Source organism: Myiozetetes cayanensis, unplaced genomic scaffold (genome assembly GCF_022539395.1).
Source record: "Myiozetetes cayanensis isolate MyiCay16 unplaced genomic scaffold, myiCay2020 scf5-8, whole genome shotgun sequence".
Classification (NCBI taxonomy): domain Eukaryota; kingdom Metazoa; phylum Chordata; class Aves; order Passeriformes; family Tyrannidae; genus Myiozetetes; species Myiozetetes cayanensis.
The window spans coordinates 59,772,608-59,792,765 of NW_026087742.1; the positions used below are offsets into that span (position 1 = coordinate 59,772,608).

General features: G+C 41.8%; 1 protein-coding gene across 5 annotated transcripts in view; it reads right to left on the reverse strand.

Moving 5' to 3' along the window:
- Positions 1 to 2,337: 2,337 nt before the first annotated feature.
- Positions 2,338 to 20,158, reverse strand: part of LCP1 (lymphocyte cytosolic protein 1) — a 51,212-nt gene continuing 33,391 nt past the window's right edge. For 3 of the 5 annotated variants that reach the window (XM_050334062.1, XM_050334063.1, XM_050334061.1), the window contains exons 5-17: positions 18,906 to 19,038; positions 18,224 to 18,305; positions 16,035 to 16,200; positions 13,304 to 13,446; positions 11,629 to 11,655; positions 11,191 to 11,286; positions 10,468 to 10,663; positions 9,700 to 9,778; positions 9,400 to 9,514; positions 8,406 to 8,539; positions 7,444 to 7,567; positions 5,236 to 5,360; positions 2,338 to 3,819 (exon numbers count right to left, since the gene is read on the reverse strand). In XM_050334062.1, coding sequence (XP_050190019.1) covers positions 3,687 to 3,819; positions 5,236 to 5,360; positions 7,444 to 7,567; positions 8,406 to 8,539; positions 9,400 to 9,514; positions 9,700 to 9,778; positions 10,468 to 10,663; positions 11,191 to 11,286; positions 11,629 to 11,655; positions 13,304 to 13,446; positions 16,035 to 16,200; positions 18,224 to 18,305; positions 18,906 to 19,038 — 1,553 coding nt within the window. In that variant the 3' untranslated portion in view covers positions 2,338 to 3,686. The remainder of the gene's footprint in view (positions 3,820 to 5,235; positions 5,361 to 7,443; positions 7,568 to 8,405; positions 8,540 to 9,399; positions 9,515 to 9,699; positions 9,779 to 10,467; positions 10,664 to 11,190; positions 11,287 to 11,628; positions 11,656 to 13,303; positions 13,447 to 16,034; positions 16,201 to 18,223; positions 18,306 to 18,905; positions 19,039 to 20,158) is intronic. The other 2 variants (XM_050334064.1, XM_050334065.1) reach the window with 2 other exon arrangements.

Here is a 20,158-nt window from a genome sequence, read left to right on the forward strand (position 1 = left end):
TTAAGGTCCTAATTCAGAGTTTTCTCACACTAAGCTGTACAAAGTCCACAGATGTCACCTTACACAGAGCTCCTTCGTTTTGTGTCCTACTTAATGAACAGCTTCTTAGGTTTGTGGATAAATTTTAGCTTCAGTGTTGCTCACCAAACAGCATGCAATGAAAGCCAGGCATTCAGTGGTGGTGCTAATCTCTGCTGCTTGCCCTGTCTGCTTGCCTGAAAAGCACTGGACTTATGTGGCTGAGCAGCCTGAAAAAAAATGCTCCCAAATTCTTGTCAAGTCTGTTCTTCAGACAGTGGAGGAGGGTGCCAGAAGTGGCAGAAGATAGAGACCTGGACTCAGCACATAAGTTTTCAAGATCAGAGGCACCAGTATCCACTTCTCCATCAAGCTGAAAGCAGCGGTAGCTGAATAGTTGCTGTAGGACCAGTGCTGCTCACATGCTTTTTGCAGCCATCTGCCAGACTCAGGGCTCTATTTTGCAAGCAGAAGCCAGACCAAAGCTGCTGGTCAGTTAAGCAGCAATGGATACCAGGACTTGAAGTTTGTGATTAGGCTCACAACAGAATTAGGCTCCATCTAGAAGGATGAGTGATGTCAGGTTGGGGTTTTAGTTCAGTTCCAGCTCTGGAGGAAGTAGAAACTTATCTTTACCTGTACAGAAGCACACAGCAGCCAACCATACTGCTTGCTGACCCCTTTCTAAGGCCAGAACAGATGATTTCTAGCTAGGTTAGATGATTTACAAGAAGGTGTAAAATCCTCATCATGCACCTAATTATATTTTACTACACTATGGGGGGATATTTCCTTCTGAGTCCATCTGGTGATCAGACTGTACCCTGAAGCATGTGGATTGATTGCCCTCATGTTTTTTTCTCCTAGTTAGTCTAACTGCTGATGCTTTATTTTTATTTGTATGAATGTCTAAGCCTTTTTTGAAGCATTGAAAATTATGATTAATTGTGCAATGAAAATCAATAATGGAAGTGCTTACAAAGCCAGCTTGATTTGGGAATGAATCCCAAAGACAGCTGCTTTCTCTAAGAGTGATGGAGAAAGTTGGAGAAAAGCAACAGCAAAAACGTCCAGATCCTGATGGGGTTTTTTGGTGATGCTTGTCATAGGTTTAACCCCTTCAGCATCTGCTGGGAGCTTTATTACTGGCTGCTCTTACCGCTTCATGAAAGCAAAACCACAAATCCATCAAATAAACAAGAATACCCAATTAAACAGAGATGCACGGAAAACTGAAAATATTTACACTCCTGTACTGGAATGCAGCCCCACACTTTTGGGGTCACGACAGATCCATTTTTCAAGGGAAATTCCAGGGATAGGGCAAGGCATTTACTACAGTATCCCTGCCAACAGCACTTACTCCCTTTTGCACACTGACAGGTGCTGGCGTTTTGCCTAGGTTAAGTATCCAATTTTTTCTCCATTCTCAGAGGAGCGCATTGTCGGAGCTCGTGCCTGCCAGTTTCTAGAACTCCATATGGAGTGAGTGCCATCTCGTGGTTAGCTCTCCCTGCTGCACTGGGCCAGGGCTTGTGCCGGGGATCTCGGCGCTGCTGCAGAGCTGCACGTTGGGGCTCAAAGACAGTGCTCCCAAAGGCAACCTGGAGGCAAGGGACTAGATACGGGGAGAGCTCTGTGGCAGGTGCCCGGTTTCCTTTCTCTGGTGTTCCTCTGCAGGGCTCCCAAATCAATCACAAGAGAACAGCTGCTTTTTCAGTGCCACCCCTCTTCTCTGGCAGCAGCAGCTCCTACCTCCAAAAACTGGAGTGGCATAGGGACCATAGATAACTCCCCCTCCCTGGGCAGTAAGCTATAACATATAACATCGTATAGTACTTAAGATGTTCTCCTCCTTTATACTGTGACCAGACAGGATGGTCTTAGCATGCCGTAACTTTCCCACCCTGCATTAAATACACAGGTTCATAAGAGGAACAGGGCAGCCAGATCTGATCAGGAACAGGATCTGGCCATCACTGCAGAAACAAAGCAGCATATTAGCATCGCAGAATTCCTAAAGAAGTTCATCGGTACATGAGCAAAGGAGAGAACGATGGGCATGGTGCCAAACAGGGAAAATTATACTGCAGGTCCAGTCAGCAAAATGTCTCGCCTTTGGCAGTGTCTCAGAGTGGCATGTTCAGAAATAGCCTAGGAAATAATTCTTCCCATTTTCTGCAATCTGTGGTTTCGATAACAATACAGAAGACATATATTTAGTGAGCCCACAGATTATTTTTAAATCTGTCCCCATTTCAGCTATATGATACACACCTCCCAATTAACACATGCACTACTTAAAGCAAAGACTACACATTTGGCTTTATAGAACATTTTATTTGGAGAGACTTCTCACATCACTAAATATTGGTTTTTTTATTAAGGCAATTCTGAAGGGCAGGAGGAGAGGAAGGTGGGTAGGGAGAGAGCTAAGACTGTGTCAACGGGATTGCATTAAGGCAAAATTCCCTCCTTCTGCATTTCAACACAGTAAAATCCTTATAGAGGCCAAAACAGTAAATGTCTCATGCCAAGGAAGAGATTCAGTGCAAATATCCCACTGACTATCTGTAGACATGGCTAGGTCCTCATCTGAGGTAAACTGACAATGCTTTGTTAGCTGCAAAGCTAAGCTGATGTAGCCCCATTGAGGATCCCAACCTGGGTTCAGGGAAGCATTTTAGTATGTGTTTCATATGTAAGCACAGATTTAAATGCTCTCCTGAATCAGAGCCGCAGCCCTTTGAGTGCAAGTCTGTGAAGTTAACAGAGTTTAATTTTTATTGGCTATATAAATATGTCATTCTGCATCCCTTTGGTTCACTTCTTACAGTATTGCTACTAACAGAGTACATTCCCTTAGTTTCTTTATTATGGTTTTCATTTCTACCATGCTTTGCAATCTGTTTATGTTTTAAGTATATTATGACACAAAAATGAATTCTCTTTTGGAGAATGTTTCTTGCAAAGGTTCCAGAGTTTGGAGGTCCAGGCTGCAGTATGTTTTTTTCCATGAGCAGTAATGTAATCTCTGAGTAATGCCACTGAGAGCAGAGGCAGGGAAAAGTACTGCTCAGTTCACATACTAGCAACACATCACAGACACCAAATACTTCTCTTTTTCCAAAAGGATTTCCTAAGAGAACCCTACTATTCAAAAAATATAGTCACTAATATTTGAATTGGTTTGGGGGAAACCCCTTGAGTTATCCCAGGTGCAAACTGAAGGTAAGTATGGCAGAAATGCTATGAAAAGCATGACAATATTTTCAGGCAGAAGCAGCATATAATGTTTCATAGTCCTAAAAGCTGTCTGTACCTCCCAAGACAAAGATCTCCAGGTGACCTTTGACAGAAAACCCTGGTATCCATTAATAAAAGGATGTGTTTATGCCTCGGTACTTAAAGCTTATTCAGGAATATGAAATAGTTTTATCTAGCAAAGTGGAAAATAAGGCAAAGAAATCAAGCATATATTACTGTTCAAATCAAAATATTTCCTGGATACACGTGAATACACAACTTCTGTATGATCTGGAACGATGTGTAACATTCATGCCTTAAAAGCATGAGCACCCTGCATATTTCTTTGATACAGAGAAGAGCATCCAGTTTGAGGGAATCTAAAGGGTGAATAACAGGCACCAGTAAAAGTCTTTTGTGCTTTAAACTTTCTTCATGCCTTTTCCCATAAGGCAAGCAAAGACTGTCATGACCATTTTGGGTTTTACTTCAACCAGGTCTTCTGGAAGGGCGTAGACTCTTGCTCCAATTTTTCTTGCCATAGAGATGGCATATCTGCATTGCAGGGTGAAAAAAAAAATAAGGAAAAAACAAAGACATAAATTAGAGCAGTAGCATTAATTTTCCCTCTGTTAAATGTTTTACATGATCAATACCAAAGTGTGTTTTACTGATTCACCAAGGTTAAACTTTTCTGTCGGAATGTATGAGACAAGTTCATAAAGAACTACATTTCTAGCAATAGGTAGAGTGTATTTCCTGATGGTAAGAGCACTGATTACCTAGAGGATGGGAAACTGCAGGTCAAACTCTGGTATGAAACATTTAGTCTCTCTTCCCCTGAAAGATTATCCTCACAACCAGCCATTCTGGTCTTGCTCCTTCTCAATCCCTGAGACTCAGTCTTTGTGCATAAACATGCTTGCAAGGGCGGAAGCAGAAGGCTGATGTTGAGGGAGATCAGTGTTGTTGGAAATCAACATTCAGGGACTTCTGCTTCAGTCATACCCAGAATGTGCAAGTTGACATTCCCATCTCCCTGCTCAGAGTGCACTGATGCACAGGTATTGTCTGTTCTTCAGAGGGTTTATCTCTTCTATTTTTTCATTTAAAAGGTAGAAAATCTCAGGTTCTTCCCACTTCAGAGCACATACATTTGTGAAATTTGCCCCAAGATGCAGAGAAACATTGGGAGGCTGAGGGTGATGGGGGTGAGAAATAAGGAAAAGAACAGAAGAAGAATGAATAAGTACAGAGAAAAGCATACACAGAATTGCAAGGAAAGAAAGAGAACAGATGGTAGGAAATGAAAGGGAAAAATGAGAGTGGGAAAAGTCTTCAAAAAAAAGATGGCAGCTCTGATTCCCTTACTATCATCCTTTCCTCTTTTGTAGTTACCACACAGAAAAAGATAAATTAAACTGATGATCAGACCAGGAGGTGATCTGTGTAACTCTGAAAGGAAAGGGAGTTGCCCCCAGAATTGACTCTCTGCTAGGAAATCGTTTGCATTCAGGGGAAAAAAAATCAGTATCTATATCCACAGAATCAACTTTTCAGGCATGAATCCTGTCCTCCCCCTTCTCTCTTAAATATGCCTTTGTTCCACCTGTATGCACCTAAAGAGCTATCATGACCTCTAATCACTGTTTTCCATGGCTCACTATTGTTGGCATTGTTCCCTGATCTCTGAAAAAATTTTAAATTTAATATGAGAAAATAGAAGCTTGTGAAGCCAAGTGATTTTAATCCCTTCAAGGGATTTATAAAGCAGGAACTACAACATTACACATTTCATTTCCATTGATATTCTTTTACTACCTAATCCCTAGCCTTCATGCTTCTAACTCTGGTGGTATTTCTCAATTGAGGTTGTGCCAGATGGGAATGACAGAAAAGCAGTTTTCAAAGACAGAGTTAGACAAGCCTGGGCAAGTAACTCATGTTGAATGTCACTTGGCATGAACATACTTAGCATTATTTAGTTTCTCCTCATCATTCAGGTCCTCTGTTTTCAAGAGGTCATACTTGATTGATCCTGGTTGAATGGCATCAATGAGATCCAGGACTGGCATGCTGGTGCTGATTTTGCTATCCTGCATACATGAAAAATAAAATTAGATGCAAGAACAGGATGACAGATCTACCACAAAGTCAGAGTCTAGGCTCAAGAGCAATGCACAGTTCAGTGAAATACCATTTAGATCTTCACAAAGGGCTGCTCAGAATAATTTTTTATCTAAGGCAGACCAGGAACTCTTTCAAGGATCATTTTTTACCCGATGGATGAGACATCATAGAATCATTTAGGCTGGAAAAGACTTTTAAGATCATCAAGTCCAACCTTAACCTAGCACTTCCAAATCCACCACTAAATCATGTCCCTAAGCACCACATCTACATGTCTTTCAAATCCTCTAAGGATGGTGACTCAACCAATTCCCTGGGCAGCCTGTTCCAGGGTTGGACAACCCTTTCAGGGGAGAAATTTCCCCTGACATCCAATCTAAACTTCTCCTGGCCATTTCCAAACTTCAGGCCATTTCCTCTCATCCTGTCACTCATTACCTGGAAGAAGAGACCCCCACCTGACTACAATCTCCTTTCAGGTAGTTGTAGAGAGTGATAATGTCTCCCCTCATCCTTCTTTTCCCCAGGCTAAATACCTCCCAGCTCCTCCAGCCCCTCCTTGTAAGTCCCTCTTGTGCTCCAGACCCAAGCCCAGCTTTGTTGCCCTTCTCTGGACGCACTCCAGCACCTCAACATCTTTCTTTCAGTGAGGGGCCCAAAACTGAACACAGGATTTGAGGTGTGGCCAAGTACAGAGGGACAATCACTTCCCTGGTCCTGATGGCCACATTATTCCTGACACAGCCCAGTGTGTCGTTGACCTTCTTGGCCACCTGGGCACACTGCTGGCTCATGGTTCTTGACCAGCACTCCCAGGTCCTTTTCCACTGGGTGGCTTTCCAGCCGCTCTTCCCCAGCCTTTAGCCCTGCATGGGGTTGTTGTGGCCAAAGTGCAGGACTCAGCACTTGGTCTTGTTAAACCTCATACAATTGGCCCTGGTCCATCAATTCAGCCTGTCCAGGCCCCTCTGCAGAGCCTTCCTCCCCTTCAGCAGATACACACTTCTACCCAGCTTGGTGTCCTCTGCAAACTGACTTAGGATGCATTTGTCCCCCTGTCCAGACCTTCAATAAAAATGCTTAACAGGATCGGCCCCAGTAGTGAGCCTTGGGGAACCCCTCTAGTGACCGGTCACCAGCTTGGATGTAACTCCATTCAGCACCACTCTCTGGGCCTGGCCATCCAAACAGGTTTTTACCCAGGGAACAGTGCACTCATCCATGCCACAAGCAGCCAGTTTCTCCAGCAGGATGCTGTAGAAAACTGTGTCAAAGGCTTTACCAAAGTCCAGGTAGAAAACACCCACAGCCCTCCCCTCATCCATTAAGCAGGTCACCTTGTCATAGAATACAGTGCCATTAAATCAAGAGATGCGGTGTGAGTCTAGTGAATTTGCTTCCTATGGGGAGAGGACATTGATACACATCTACTGACAGGAGGTGCGAGAGGGAACAGCTGTGTAATTTCTGAACTCTACATGAAGTTTGATGGATCTGTTCTCGCCTGGTGCAAACTGCTGATTTATATCCACCGAGTGTCCCCTAGCTTGGGAAGCATCATAGATCCGTTAGCAGAATTGGAAGCTCTCCAGAATTGGTCCATCTCAGTGTTTGTATGGTGCCTTGCAAAACAGGGTAAGGTACCCCTGAATGGTAGCACCACATTATAAATGTATTGCTAATGTTCATTTTAATACTGTTATTTGTAATTGCTGTAGACTTAACAGCACAGCAGTTCTTGCTTAATTCCAGTCACCATTCCCAGCTTCATACTTTGATTTCCCATGTCAAACTGGAATTCAAAGTGTTTTCTGTTATGGTCATATCATATTTTTATTACCTTTTCACAGTAAAGGCCCTTGAATAAAATCTGTATATTTGAACGTGCCTTTGAAAGGGAATAATGAAACTCTGTAGTTAGTTACATCATAATGTAGAGTGTGCATGTATATGCACACATACATGTATATACAGGCAACGTATATAACATACACACAAACACACTGAATAAGAGATTCATAAGCAGACACTTCTAACAAAAAACTATACCTTGAAACTGGAGATGGTTGAATCCTTCCTGGCTGCGGTCAGTGTTTCATTGACCCAGCTGACAATGATTTCATCATTGACCTTCTCTCCACCACCAATGTCTTCAAGGATATTCAGGGTGTACCTTAAAAGGGAAGCCAAAATATTTTCTCAAAGTCTTCTGTCTGTTCTTGACTGGGATCACCCCAAAAGTCCTCTTCGACCTGATATTCCTCTGCCTCCCACACACTCGCAGTGCATATGAGTTATAACACAGTAAATTATCTAATAAGTCTAATTCATCCCCAATTCTTTAGTCACTGTTTTGGGAATGTTATAAGGTTTTGATACTCAAAATTCCTAGAAGGTCCCTCTTAATGGATCTCAGTGTAAATGACTCATTCTCAAAGTGCTTAAAAAATAATCACTGGCGTTAGGAAAAGAAGGGAATCATTCTGCTCACCTTCTGCATAAAAAGAAGCCTGGAATATTTTTTAATATGTGAGCATACATCTTGGAAAGACATCCCAGTTACGGAGCTCTTAAACACATATGCACCCACAGGGAATTGCATTAAAATGGGGAGAGCTACTGAGTTCTACCCATTTCAGATAGCAGGTTACAAAACTTCTGCATAATTTCCTTGTTTCCAGTATATTCTCCCCATTCCCTGATATTGTGACCTTTCAACTTCTTTTCCTCCCTTCCATGCAATGAACATTTATTCATGTAATACAGATAGTGACAATAATAATCTTCTACATGAGCTGACTGTAATGGCCTCGCCCACAAGACGTGCTTCCTGATCACATCCCTAACTAGGATGTAATCCTAGCTAGGAGTTCTGCCTTCATATTTAAGTGCAAACATAGGAGTGATAAAGATGTCGCCTGTAGAGCCTTCTCAGTGACAGCATCAGGAAACTATTACAAGGTAAACTGAGTATACCAAAATGCTCTGAAGTTTGTGGCTGACTGACATACCTTCTCATCAACTGCCAGATTAAGGCCAGGGTGAGTGTACGGTTTCCTTCATTGAGATCTTGCCCAGCAATGCCAACAAGGGAAAATTTGGCTTGATTCTTTCCCAGTTCCACTGCATAGTTGCAGTTTTCAAGCTGTTAATGGCACAGTCGGTGTGGTTCAAAAATATAGAAAAAAAAAAAAGAAGACAAGACACTGTTACTTTAAATTCCTTGGATCACTCAGCCTAGATCTTCCTGGGGAAACAGGAATTTTGGGACTATGTGATAATACAGCTACTTGACTACAAGCAGGCAGTTCCACTCCAAAAACACCACAGAAAACAGTTAACACTGAAAGAAATGTTATTCTTTGTCATCAGGGTCTGAAAAGCAGACTATTCTGGAAAATAAAAATTTATGGCTCACAGGTACCTCCAGCACTAGGGCATTGCACTGAGACAAAGGGTTAGTGTCCCAGTCAATATTTTAGGTCAGTAGATTGCTCTGATTTAACTGGATGGAATTACTCATCCAGATAGTTGCAAAAAAGCTTTGCATTTGGCAGCAACTGTGTGATCAGTTCTTGATGCATTTGGTCAAGAATGCTTATCATCACTGTCTTCATTTGATGTAGAGGGCAGTAATCCAGACAGCTGCAATTAAGGTGGTGCCATATGTCTCTCGGTGCAGATGTATTATAATTGGTGCTTAAAACAGTAGCAAAAGTGGTCTGCAAATACAGATTTTAAAGACTTATGCAGAAGATGTCAAGTCTTTTTACTTGACAAATATTTTTCACCTGTCAACAGAGCAAGTGAGTTGGATGTCTGTTTATTTCTCATGATGAAAAATTATTCACTAACTAGACAAAAAAATAATTTAATGTACTGTAGTTGGCACTGGAGAGCAACATGATTACCCACACTGCTGTTTAATACTATATAGACATTGAAACTATATAGACATTCTCTGAGGACAAGGCTCACTACTGGAGCTATTTCAGGTTTTTTTACCTTCTTCATGTTGCCACCCAGTTTAGGATATGGTGGTTTGTTCACTCTGTTCCAGTCTACTGGCACTTTGATCTTTTCATAGAGCTGGAAGATAACCAAGGCATCTGACAGGTCACTGAAAACAACAACAAAAAAAGATACATTATTGTCCAAAGAACAGAGAAAAGAAACACAATTAAACTTAGCAGAGGTAAAATTAGTTCCTAAAATACAAAAAGCAGCATATATTCTGTATATATATTCTGTAAGCAGTTTCTGGCTGTGTTTATCATGTGAAGAAAGTGTAACACCTCGTCTTACCTATATAAGTGATTTACACGTGGGTTAACACCCAGGGAGTTCATCCAGTTCCTGAACGTCCTCTCTTCCCTTGTCTCACCTAAAACAACAGATATATCAATCAACAAGCCTGCAAAACAAAACACTCTGGTAAAATAAGTGTCTTGTGAAGAAACCCTAACTCTGAATTTACAGTGTGCTGAAATAACAAATGGAGACACTGGTTGACATGAGAAATAAGAAAGCATGGTACACCACGCAATGTTTCTTCATGGCCTATATATTATAGTATTTTGGCAGATTGGCCTTTAAATGCCTTCAAGAAATCAAGAACAGCCTCTGCCCCAGCATGAACAGCTTCACTGTGAGGCTGAGACAGAAGGACCTGAAGCGCAACAAATGATCCATACAATAGCGCTCCTGACCCCAATCCAGAGCAAGCAGGCAGTAGGTTTATGCAAGATCTGATTTTTAATTTATATCCTCAAATAAGACAATGCCAGATCAACTCGAATTTCAACTAAAAGCATGCTCAATAGTCCGTACTGGTTCAGACATCCCACAAACCTTTTTGTCTTTAAACACGTGTTATCCACAGAACAGAGCCCCAAATTATGAGAAGCTACAAGGAGGGAAAGGACAGTCTCTGCTTCCAAAGGCTGCCTGTGCTAAGAGGGCAGCAAATATATGTCTGAAGGACATAAGGTTAGGCTGATGTATCATCAACTCAGAGCTCGGGATATGGTGGCACGGATGGCCAGAAGCATCTTTTATATGCATTTTCCTGACCTTCAATGGAGCTCCAGTCAATGTCCTGGTTCTCTGGCTTATGCAGGGCAGGGTATTTGTTGAACAAGTTGGCGATGAAGGCCAGATTCAGCTTGGGGTTCCCCCGGACGACGTCAGTGGCCGTGACGAACTGCCGGCAGCCCAGGCGCTCCGCCTGCTGCAGCATGCACTCCGCTCGCTGGACATCGTCCTTCTCCTGTGCTGGCACAAAACGGGGCGTCAGCCTCACCTCACTGCCTGGCACTGCATGCAAGACCCACCTGGGGTGGCTGTGTATGGATCTAGGTGTGGAACTGTTAAAGCAGGTCCTTGATGGATTTATAGCTATTTCTTTTCCCACTTCTACTAACGGCAAGTCTGTGTTTTCAAATGGACTTTGCCTATAATTCAACCATCTCACCATACTGCTTCTACAGTCATATTCCATACAAAATGTGATGGTTTTATGAAATTCCCAAATAAATTTATTTAAATACACTTGTTACAAGCTAGTAGTTAATCAGTGTGGTTGAATAGTTGCTTAAGTTTTAGAGATAATATCTAGTAAAAGTCAAAACACATAATTTAATTCTTTGAAAGCTTTGATTTCTGAAATACAAGATCATGTTGCAATGCTAAAAAGGATTTGCTTGTTCCAACATTCCAGTGCAACCCTATGTTGACCAGCAATGCAAGTAACAGACAGAAAATATCGGCATTTACTCTAAACTTATCTCATCTTACCCTTAATCCTGACATGTCAATAGTAATAGCTGGAATGCCTTCTTCATCTCCCTTGGGGGCAACTTGGTTCAGCAAATGGTAATAAGCTCTTGAGTCCTGTGACAGACAGAGAAATTAAAGGGAAGAAAAATTACATCTAAAGCTCAGCCTCTGCATGCCAGTACCTCCCTGAACAATGTGGCTGCGTGCTTCGTTTTTATTACATCGATCATTGGGCTACATAATTAAATTAATTAAGCTGGAAGCACTTAGCAATTCCTACTTTATGCTGTGTTTGCCAGATCTATTTCTTCCCAAAGCCAATATATATGTGCTGCACAATGTTCAACACACGATACAAAACACTGTGTGCTGCACTTACTAAAAGGACAGCAACAAGAAAGAGATATTAGAATTTACTTAATCAGAACATAAAATTAGAGATAAGAAAATGCATACCTTTATAATGTTGTAGAAGTCAGGCTGCTGAGCATTTAATAGAAGAAAATGCAGAAGGAAAAAGCAGATGTTTAAAGCGGATTTCTAAGCAATGCTTGAACAGTTATGGAAGAGAAAGCATAGTTTTCAAGGACAAAAGTTAAAACTAACAACAGTATCAGCATTTTTCAGGAAAAAGGGCAGGAACAAGACAAGAATTTAACGTGTTGTGTCTTTAATCTTTTGCAAAGTATAATGTTGCTTCCATATGTGGAAAATATTAATCAACAATAGCTCAAAGAACTGAAAATAAAGCTACACGTTAATGTCTAGGGACTTGACTAACTCAACTAATGTTCTTCAAAATATAAGGTAGATTAAATGGAGTATATTAAATATTTTACATCTACATTACTACCCAGCATATCTAGAAGTGGTTATTTATAACAGAAGCGAGTTGGGGAAACAGACTTAGAGAATGGCTGTAAATGCTAAAGTCTTGTAAATGTGTGCCTTATTTTCCAACTGTAAATACCATAATTGCAATTTAGCTTTCAACTGTAGATAGGATTTAGTGAGTTGCACTATAGTCCTCTTGGCTAGCATACAGAAAGATGGGAAAGACTCCATTCCCTTCCCTTTCTTTGACATTCTCCAGTCACCTCCACCCAGTGAAGCAAAAATCTGTTACAATAAAAACTGGATTGTCAAATCTGACTCTCCATCCCTCCTGTAGCATTCCCTGAGTTTCTTTCTCTATTTCAGGTAAATGCCTATGCTTATGCTTCAGTCCCTAGTGAAACCTACAACCAGGTGTCTCTGGAGCCGAATTTTTGCCTTGCTATACTGGCAGCAGTCAGGTCAGGTTGTAGCTGGTGAAGTCAGTGTGTTGTCCAGTACCCTGGCTTTCCTGAAAGCCAGCTCAGACACCCTCCCTGATATATCCCTCACAGTTCTGGGATGCTAACTGGGCCTCACACTGGGTTTTAGTGTCTGAAATTCATCCGTGTGCACCACTGAGGTTCAAATACATCTGGGAAGAATGAAGGTACTATGAGAAATCTCTGCTGAAATCTGCACCCATGAGCCCATGAAGTCTCAAGTATGTGAAATATGCTGCATGGACTTGAGACCCACTCCTAAAGGTGTTGGGATATATTACTTTGAATAGTCCCACTGAACTAAAACCTTCAGGTCAGTGCATTCCAGGCTACATTGGGGCAAGAGGTGCAGGTAACCCAGGTGGTGTACTGAAGGAAAGATCAAGTGGGGGAACTGGAAGAGCCCCATCCCTTCTGCTACATCTAGTTACATGTTTGAGTAAGGTCCAGGCTTTCCCAAACCAAAGTCAGATCAAGAGTCACTTAAGGAAATTTAAGAAGGAGGAGAGCAATAGAGGCAAGGAACTGAAAATACAGTGGTAGAGTCCATATGCCCTGTCCAGAGCCAGCAGCCATTCCTCTTCCAGGTGTTTGGTATGCTGGGGCTGACAGTGATGACTGGGAGGTTGGGAGGAGGAGGAATACTACTGAGTGGAAAGGTAAACCCCACTAAAAATACTCTATGTGCCCAGCTCCATGTCTACAACAAAGCAGTCTCAGCTGCTTGGATTGTTTCAGTGTTTAGTCCTTGTATGGAAGACAGAAATTTGGGTGGGAGCTACTGTTTTGCTGTTGTTGGTCAATGTTTCTCATACCTTGATGTCTGAGCTGAAGTTGTTGACTTTGTTGCATCCTGCATTTTCCAGATGATAGTTTGCCCACCGCAGCAACAGGTCCTCTGGAGACAACTTCATCAGATCCTCCAGGCTCTCTCCTTCTCTCAGAAGAGCGATTAAGGCTAAGCGGGCGGGGGGGCAAGAAAAAAATAATGATGTGAATACTTTATGAGGAGAATGTACGGCTGTTTTCTCTCTCAAGGTGAGTGGCCAAAGTGTTGCCAAAATTCAAGATGGGTTAGTATGACAGAGGACATAAACAGACAAAGGGTCTCATCAATAAAATGAGAAAAAGGCTATTATTTGTGTGTCTAGTTGTGGACCATATAGAAGTGGAAGACAATTTCAGTGTGGTCTAAGAACTAGCCATGAGCAGGGACATCTTCAACTAAATCAGTTTGCTCAGAGCCCTATATGACCTGACCTTGAATGTTTTTAGGGATGGGGCATCAACCACCTCTTTGGGAAACCTAGGCCAGCGTTTGACCACCTTCATCACAAAAGATGTCTTCCTTATATCTAATCTAAATCTACCCTCTTTTGTTTAAAACCCTTTTGTATCACAACAGGTCCTGCTAAAAAGTTTGTCCTCATCTTTCCTATAAGCCTCTTCAGGTACTGCTATAAGGTCTCCCTGGAGCCTTTTCTTCTCAAGGCTGAAAAATCCCAACTTTCCCAGCCTGCCTTCACAGAAGTGTTCCAGCACTCTGAGTTTTTCTGTGGCACTTCTTTAGACCTGCTCCAGCAGGTCCAAGTCTTTCCTGAGCTGAGAAGTCCAGAGCTGGACTCAGTGATGCTGAGCGCAGGGGCAAGATTGTAATGAAAATATGAACGTAGACTTTCTGCAGCTCAGATTAAAGAAATCTCAGTGACCTTCACACTGAAACTGGATTCACACAGGTATTCTGGAGTACTTGCACATGACTTCATGGGCTAGTGCACCAGTAGTGTTAACTTGTCTGTCATTTGGAGAAGACACCCTATTTTATAGAAAAATTAATATAGTATTCATTAAAGGAGAAACAGACAGGAGGGAAGGACTGACTCTTGCAACTGCAGTATGTTCAGCTGATCCCTGGAGCATGAAAGGCTTTAGAACAAGTTTTGAAAAGAAGAACTAATAACATGGAAACTAGTTATTAATGTGATAAAAAGGGAGAGTGTGTCACACTACTCTGATCTTCTTCCAATATCTTTTGTCAATCCTTGAAAGAAATACGGATTTGCTACATAAAAGAAATTTGGAGACATACTATATCTGGAGTTCATAGTCGATTTGATATAGGGTGCAATGGGGTTAAACTAAACCAGAGGAGGATAATGGAAGCATTTGAAACTAGACAGAATATTCTATGAAGAGAACGGTGTTAACTGTAGGCTGGCGGAAGGATTCTCGTGGAGTTCATCATGAATTGATTTTTGGATTAATGGTTTGGGGGGTTTTTTTGCATCAATTATCTTGGCACAAATACTAGCACTGTGCTAAAAATGTGAAGATGATATTCACTAGGTGGCACAGTCAATACAGAGGACGATTAGGAAATCAGACAGAGCGAACCAGATGACAGTAATAAAAACAGAATGTAATTTAATAGTTCCATGTTCAAAGACATTCACTAGGGAATTGATATGAATAACTGCTATTAGCTAAAAGCTTATACAAACAGAGGATGAGAACAACTTGGGTGTATTAGATGTCTTCTGAGCTACTCCGAGCCACCATTTGATATGACCATAGGAAAAACAAACATGGTATTAAGTGCATCCCAGGTAATTCCCACTGAGGTTGGGATGTACTACTATCTTGATATCATACGCTCATGAAAGTTCATTGGAAATACAGTGTCCCATGTTCAAGAAATGGGAATTTTTCCTGGAACAGCTGCAGAGAAAGGCGACCAGGGAAAGAGAGAACTTGAAAAGAAATCAAAATTATCTTGGCTTATCTACCCTGACAAACTGAAGTTTTAGATGAGAAGTGAAGGAGAAAATACCAGAAAGTCAAAAGTAGCAATTAAGCAAGGTAAGGCTACCTACAAAGGAATGGAAACTCTGGGAACTGGTGGCTCTGGCAATGAAAGGGATAGAAATGTGAAAGGGGTGAGGCAATGAAGGTAAAACCTTCATGGAAACTAGAGGAAAGAAGTGTCACTCTTGGTTGAGCAGACTATCCAGAGGTATAAGGAACAAGGTAGCAAGATGAGGTGCCATGTGAACTGCATGTACACACCCACACGCTCACCCTGCAGCTACTTCATGGAGAATTTTGGCACCGGTGAGACATATCTGGAGTGCCAGTTTGTGGCTCCCCAGTACGACAGAGACATTGACAAACTGAAGCAAATTATTCTGTGATTCTATAATTCTGATTTCACAAAGAAAGAGGAGATGTTTGGCAATCAAGAAAGAGCAAAGCTTTCTGAATGAAGATTTCCTTATCCCAGATTTAATGCCAAAACATCAGTACTTGGGTGTAGACCATCATTCCTGGTCCAACGAGCATGAAATGGCTCTGAACATATAAGTCTATAGTCAGCCTTGGACTTTTGACTGCTGAAACTTGTGAAAAGCAAGGAAAACTATAGCAGTCAACAAAACACGCAACAGATACTTGAAGAAAAAAATGTATGGTTTTTTTTTTTGAAAGACCTTTATCCTAAAGATTGTTCAGCGATAACAGTAGAGCACTAAAATCAAGAGCCATACGTACCTTCATTCCTGCTGATCTCTATGTCAGCAAAGAGTCCAATTTTGATGACTTGCCATAAAAGACCCAGAACCAGGTAAGGTTTCCCTTCTTTTAAGTCTTCAGCTCCAATGTTAACAACATGGCACCCAATGGCTGAAGCAGAGTTCAAGGCCAAGTTCAGATTTTCCTACGGAAAGAAGAGATGTTTTGAATTGATGCAGTAACTGGAGAACTGAGGATACAGGAAGGGAGCACAGCCAAAACTAGTGAAATCTGCAGGCAGCTTCACTGTGGATGCATTTATGTACACAGAACTGCGTCTTTCCTGATGCAGTGCTCTGGGTGAGGTCTCATCAGAGTAGAGGGACTGAATCACCTCCCTTGACCTGCTGGCCACACACCTTTTGATGCAACCCAGGATACATGTCTGACCACAGGGAACAGGGAATGTAGTATCTCCTGGGGAGTACAGGTAAGTTCTGGATGCCAATATGAAGACAGAAAGAACCATGTTACAAAGCACTGGAGCTCAGAGCATATGTCTGCATTCACAGGGGTGTCCTGGCTCAATCCTAGTTACCAAACTCAGGCTCTCCCTACAGCTACTGCTCAAGCACGTGCTCAAGTACAGACTTAGCTACAGCATAGGGCAGGCTCTCCTCTGCTCAGTCTTGCACACATGGAGGAATGAGAGAGCTACAACCCAAGTGACTGGCAGATATTCCAGGCCCAGCTCTCCCTAAGCACTAGGCAAAAGCCCTGATGCCTAAGTTCCAAGCTGCTAGCTGGCAGTGTTCACAAAAAGCACTCTGTCAGAGGAATCAGTATGATTCCTGTTAAGTTTTTAACCTCGCAGTTCAGCCAAGGTCAGAACTAAGGAAGTCTGGATATTTTCTTTCTGAACTTCAGAGTATGGACTCCTGGGAGTGTTCAGTGGAATCAGAGGGATACAGTGATTCACAGTGAGGGGCAGAAAGCAGGTGATATTTCAGGAACATGATGTTCCTTCCCCATTTCCATTTAAAACAAAGTGAATAAGAAAATTTGATCCATAGGTCTACACTATTAAAAAAGGTGGCTTGGTAAACAGAGGACAAGTGAAGCAGGCAAAGAAGCCTGGAAAATCTAATTTATGATACAGATTTGCAGTTTTTCACGTGAATTTCAGCACTGCTGGCATGACAGGGAGATCTGATTAGATACAAAATGCAGAGAGAGACACAATGTAAATTCTCATGAGGTAGAAAAATTGGACCATTTCAAATTAATTACCTTTTCTCCACCAGACAGCTGTAAAAGGGTTAAGTTAAAGTGGAAGCTATATTGATCAAATCATTTCTATCTGTGACAGGGATTGATCTGAGCTGCATCATTAAGCTATGCTGCTGACCAAAACGATTAGAACTGAAAAATGTGATATACAGCATAAAAATCCAATTTAATGGCTTCTGAGCTTACTTGAGTCTGGCTAATGTTCCATCAAATCAGAGTAGCTGAGGGCTAAACTTGGTTAGATTCATATGTATTCCATATATCTATTTATAGTCTACACCCAGATACATAGGAGTTGTTCATATAAAAATCTGTCTACATAATGCTCAGTGAGAAACACAATAAACTTTAACTAGGTGAAAATTAGCACCATTTTTTGTCCAATTTTAAAGTCATACACATGTGCATGTAATAGAAATACAGAAGTGCTTCAGTAATCAAGCTGAAATAGCAAGACCTGTAAAAGGCAGGCAAAGGCTATGGTCCCATTTCAGGCATGTTGCACACCATGGTACTTCCCGGATCACAGTTAATATTTTGGTGAGGACATCAGACTGCAACACAGCAGTTGTGAGGTCAAGTCCATCACCATGCCTTAGATGTGGGGTTCAGCCTTTTGAGAGCTACTCCAACTGGAACTGGTCACTGTACTTATCTAGCTGCTCTTGCATATGGCATCTACCAAAAAAGTATCTAAAGCTTTGATCTGGTAAACATTACACATTTTGTTTGGTTAGTCAGACTGCTCATATGTTTGGAGAGAAACAGAAATATAAGTCTCTTATGTTTTTATGACATGGACCTCAGCATCTCACTTTACCACAAAAACTTTGCCTGATTGTGTTGGGCAGAACCATGGTATATCTAGCCTTTGCTCTAAGTGATTGTATGAAAGCATCCTAAGGGGAGAAGAAAAGAATCTTTTTGTACTTTAGTACCTGTATTGTGAAGGGCGTGAGTTTCTTTTTGTTGATTGTTCTCTCATCAATGGTATCTGGCACTGAAAAGTTGATCATCTTACTGGAAATATAAGAAAAAAAATAACAAGAAATACACTGACAGCTACTCATGCACAAAATACAAATATAGCTGTTGTCACTACACTGTAGGACAAGTCCAGGAGCTGCAGAGTTACTTAACAAAAACAGATAGTTACCCTCTGTTTCTACATATACACACAGAGGCACACACTCAATACTTGAGCAATTCTTTTGGGTCACATACAGACTGTGCTACAGGTGTGAAAACAAGAATGCCACAAGGTGAAGTCATGTGAAAAGGTTTATTGTGCAGAAAATGTCTGTGAAAGCACTCACTATTTCGTGCTGCTTTGTGTGAAACCCCAAAAGTCCTTGGGCAAAAATAAAACCAAGCAGCTCCTCAAATTTCACTGACTTCATCTAATTGTAAGGGTCTAGAGGCAAGAAAAAAATCCTCATTAAACATGAAAGATGCTTTATATTTTTGAAGATAAAAGAAGCAAAAAATCATATTATTATTAAGGCCCTGAGTCTGCTAAGGTACGTGAGCTTAATGTAAATTCAGAAGCTTCTGTTTAAGCAGACGTGAGTTTTTGCAGACTCATGGTTCCCATTTGTGAGAAAGACAGGTATTATTTACCAAAGCACTATGCCATCACCAACCGCCTGGAAGAGGTCATCTGTTTCTGGATTCATTGGGACCACGTGCTTACAGTCAGGGTCCTTCTCAAGGGCTTTGTTAATCCAGTTGACAAAGGCATATTTCTCTTCCTCTGTGGACACAGTGTCAAATCCATCAGTTTGCTGTGCAGTACCTCTACCATCATTTTACTTACAAAGGCAGAACTCCTGGGGCAGACGCCTCTCCCACCAGTGTGACTGATCAACAAAACCCTTTATGGAAGAAGGGTCTGAGGAGACAAGCAAATGAGCTGAAGACAGCAATGGGCTTGAGCCAGTTAATGCACCCTTGATAGTCCTTCCCACTCACCAGGGTTCCCTGGTGTCATGAGGGCAAACATAATATAGAGACTGGTAGTGAAGTTCATGTGATTCAACTATATAGTGCACATGCTAAGCTCTGCAAAGAGTATTTTGTACGTGCACCATAATTTTAATGCATTTTTGTACCATTCTGCTAAATAGAAATCCCACATAACTTCAAATAAATTCAAGTAAGTCAATTCTGTATTGTACTTTACACCCTCTTCATGTGAAATATCTAGACTGGATTGGGCAATAATTTGAACGCATTGTTGTATCACTCTGCTGAATAGAAATCCCACATAGCTTCAAATAAGTCAATTCTGTGTTGTACATTTCGCTCTTTTCATGTGGAATATCTAGATTGGCCAGGATTGGACAAGGAGTATTCAGCAGGTAATGGGCAAATGTTGCCTGTAGTTCAACAGGGCTGTAGCATAGCTGTCCTGTACAGGCAACAGCTCACGCTGCCCCAGGAGCTCAGAGAAGGAGCCCTCTGTGCTCAGGTGGGTGGAAACATCACAGAAAGCATCCCCTGTTCTCGCTGCCCTGGAGCGACTCAGTCTCCCACTCTTGCCCCTGGGGAAGAGAGCCAAAGGTGGGACCTCCTCTCTGTGGAGCTGCTTCAGTGTGAGCTGTGCCCAGGAGGCAACAGAAGCAACCCTGGCTGCCCCAAACTTTCAGCTTGGAAAAACGGGCTGGGATAAGAGCCCTGATGGTGTTGTGCCCTCTATAGAAAAAAAGTCAGAAACTATCTGAGTTTACAGAATAGCTGACAAACTACTGGTAAAACGTATGAGGAAATGGGTTAGAAACAGTGGGAAACCTGCACCTTGCCTCACTGGTGAGCAGGGACAGCAACAGGCCAATCTGTGTGCTGCTGCAGCTGTACTGGGAAGCTGTTCTCCA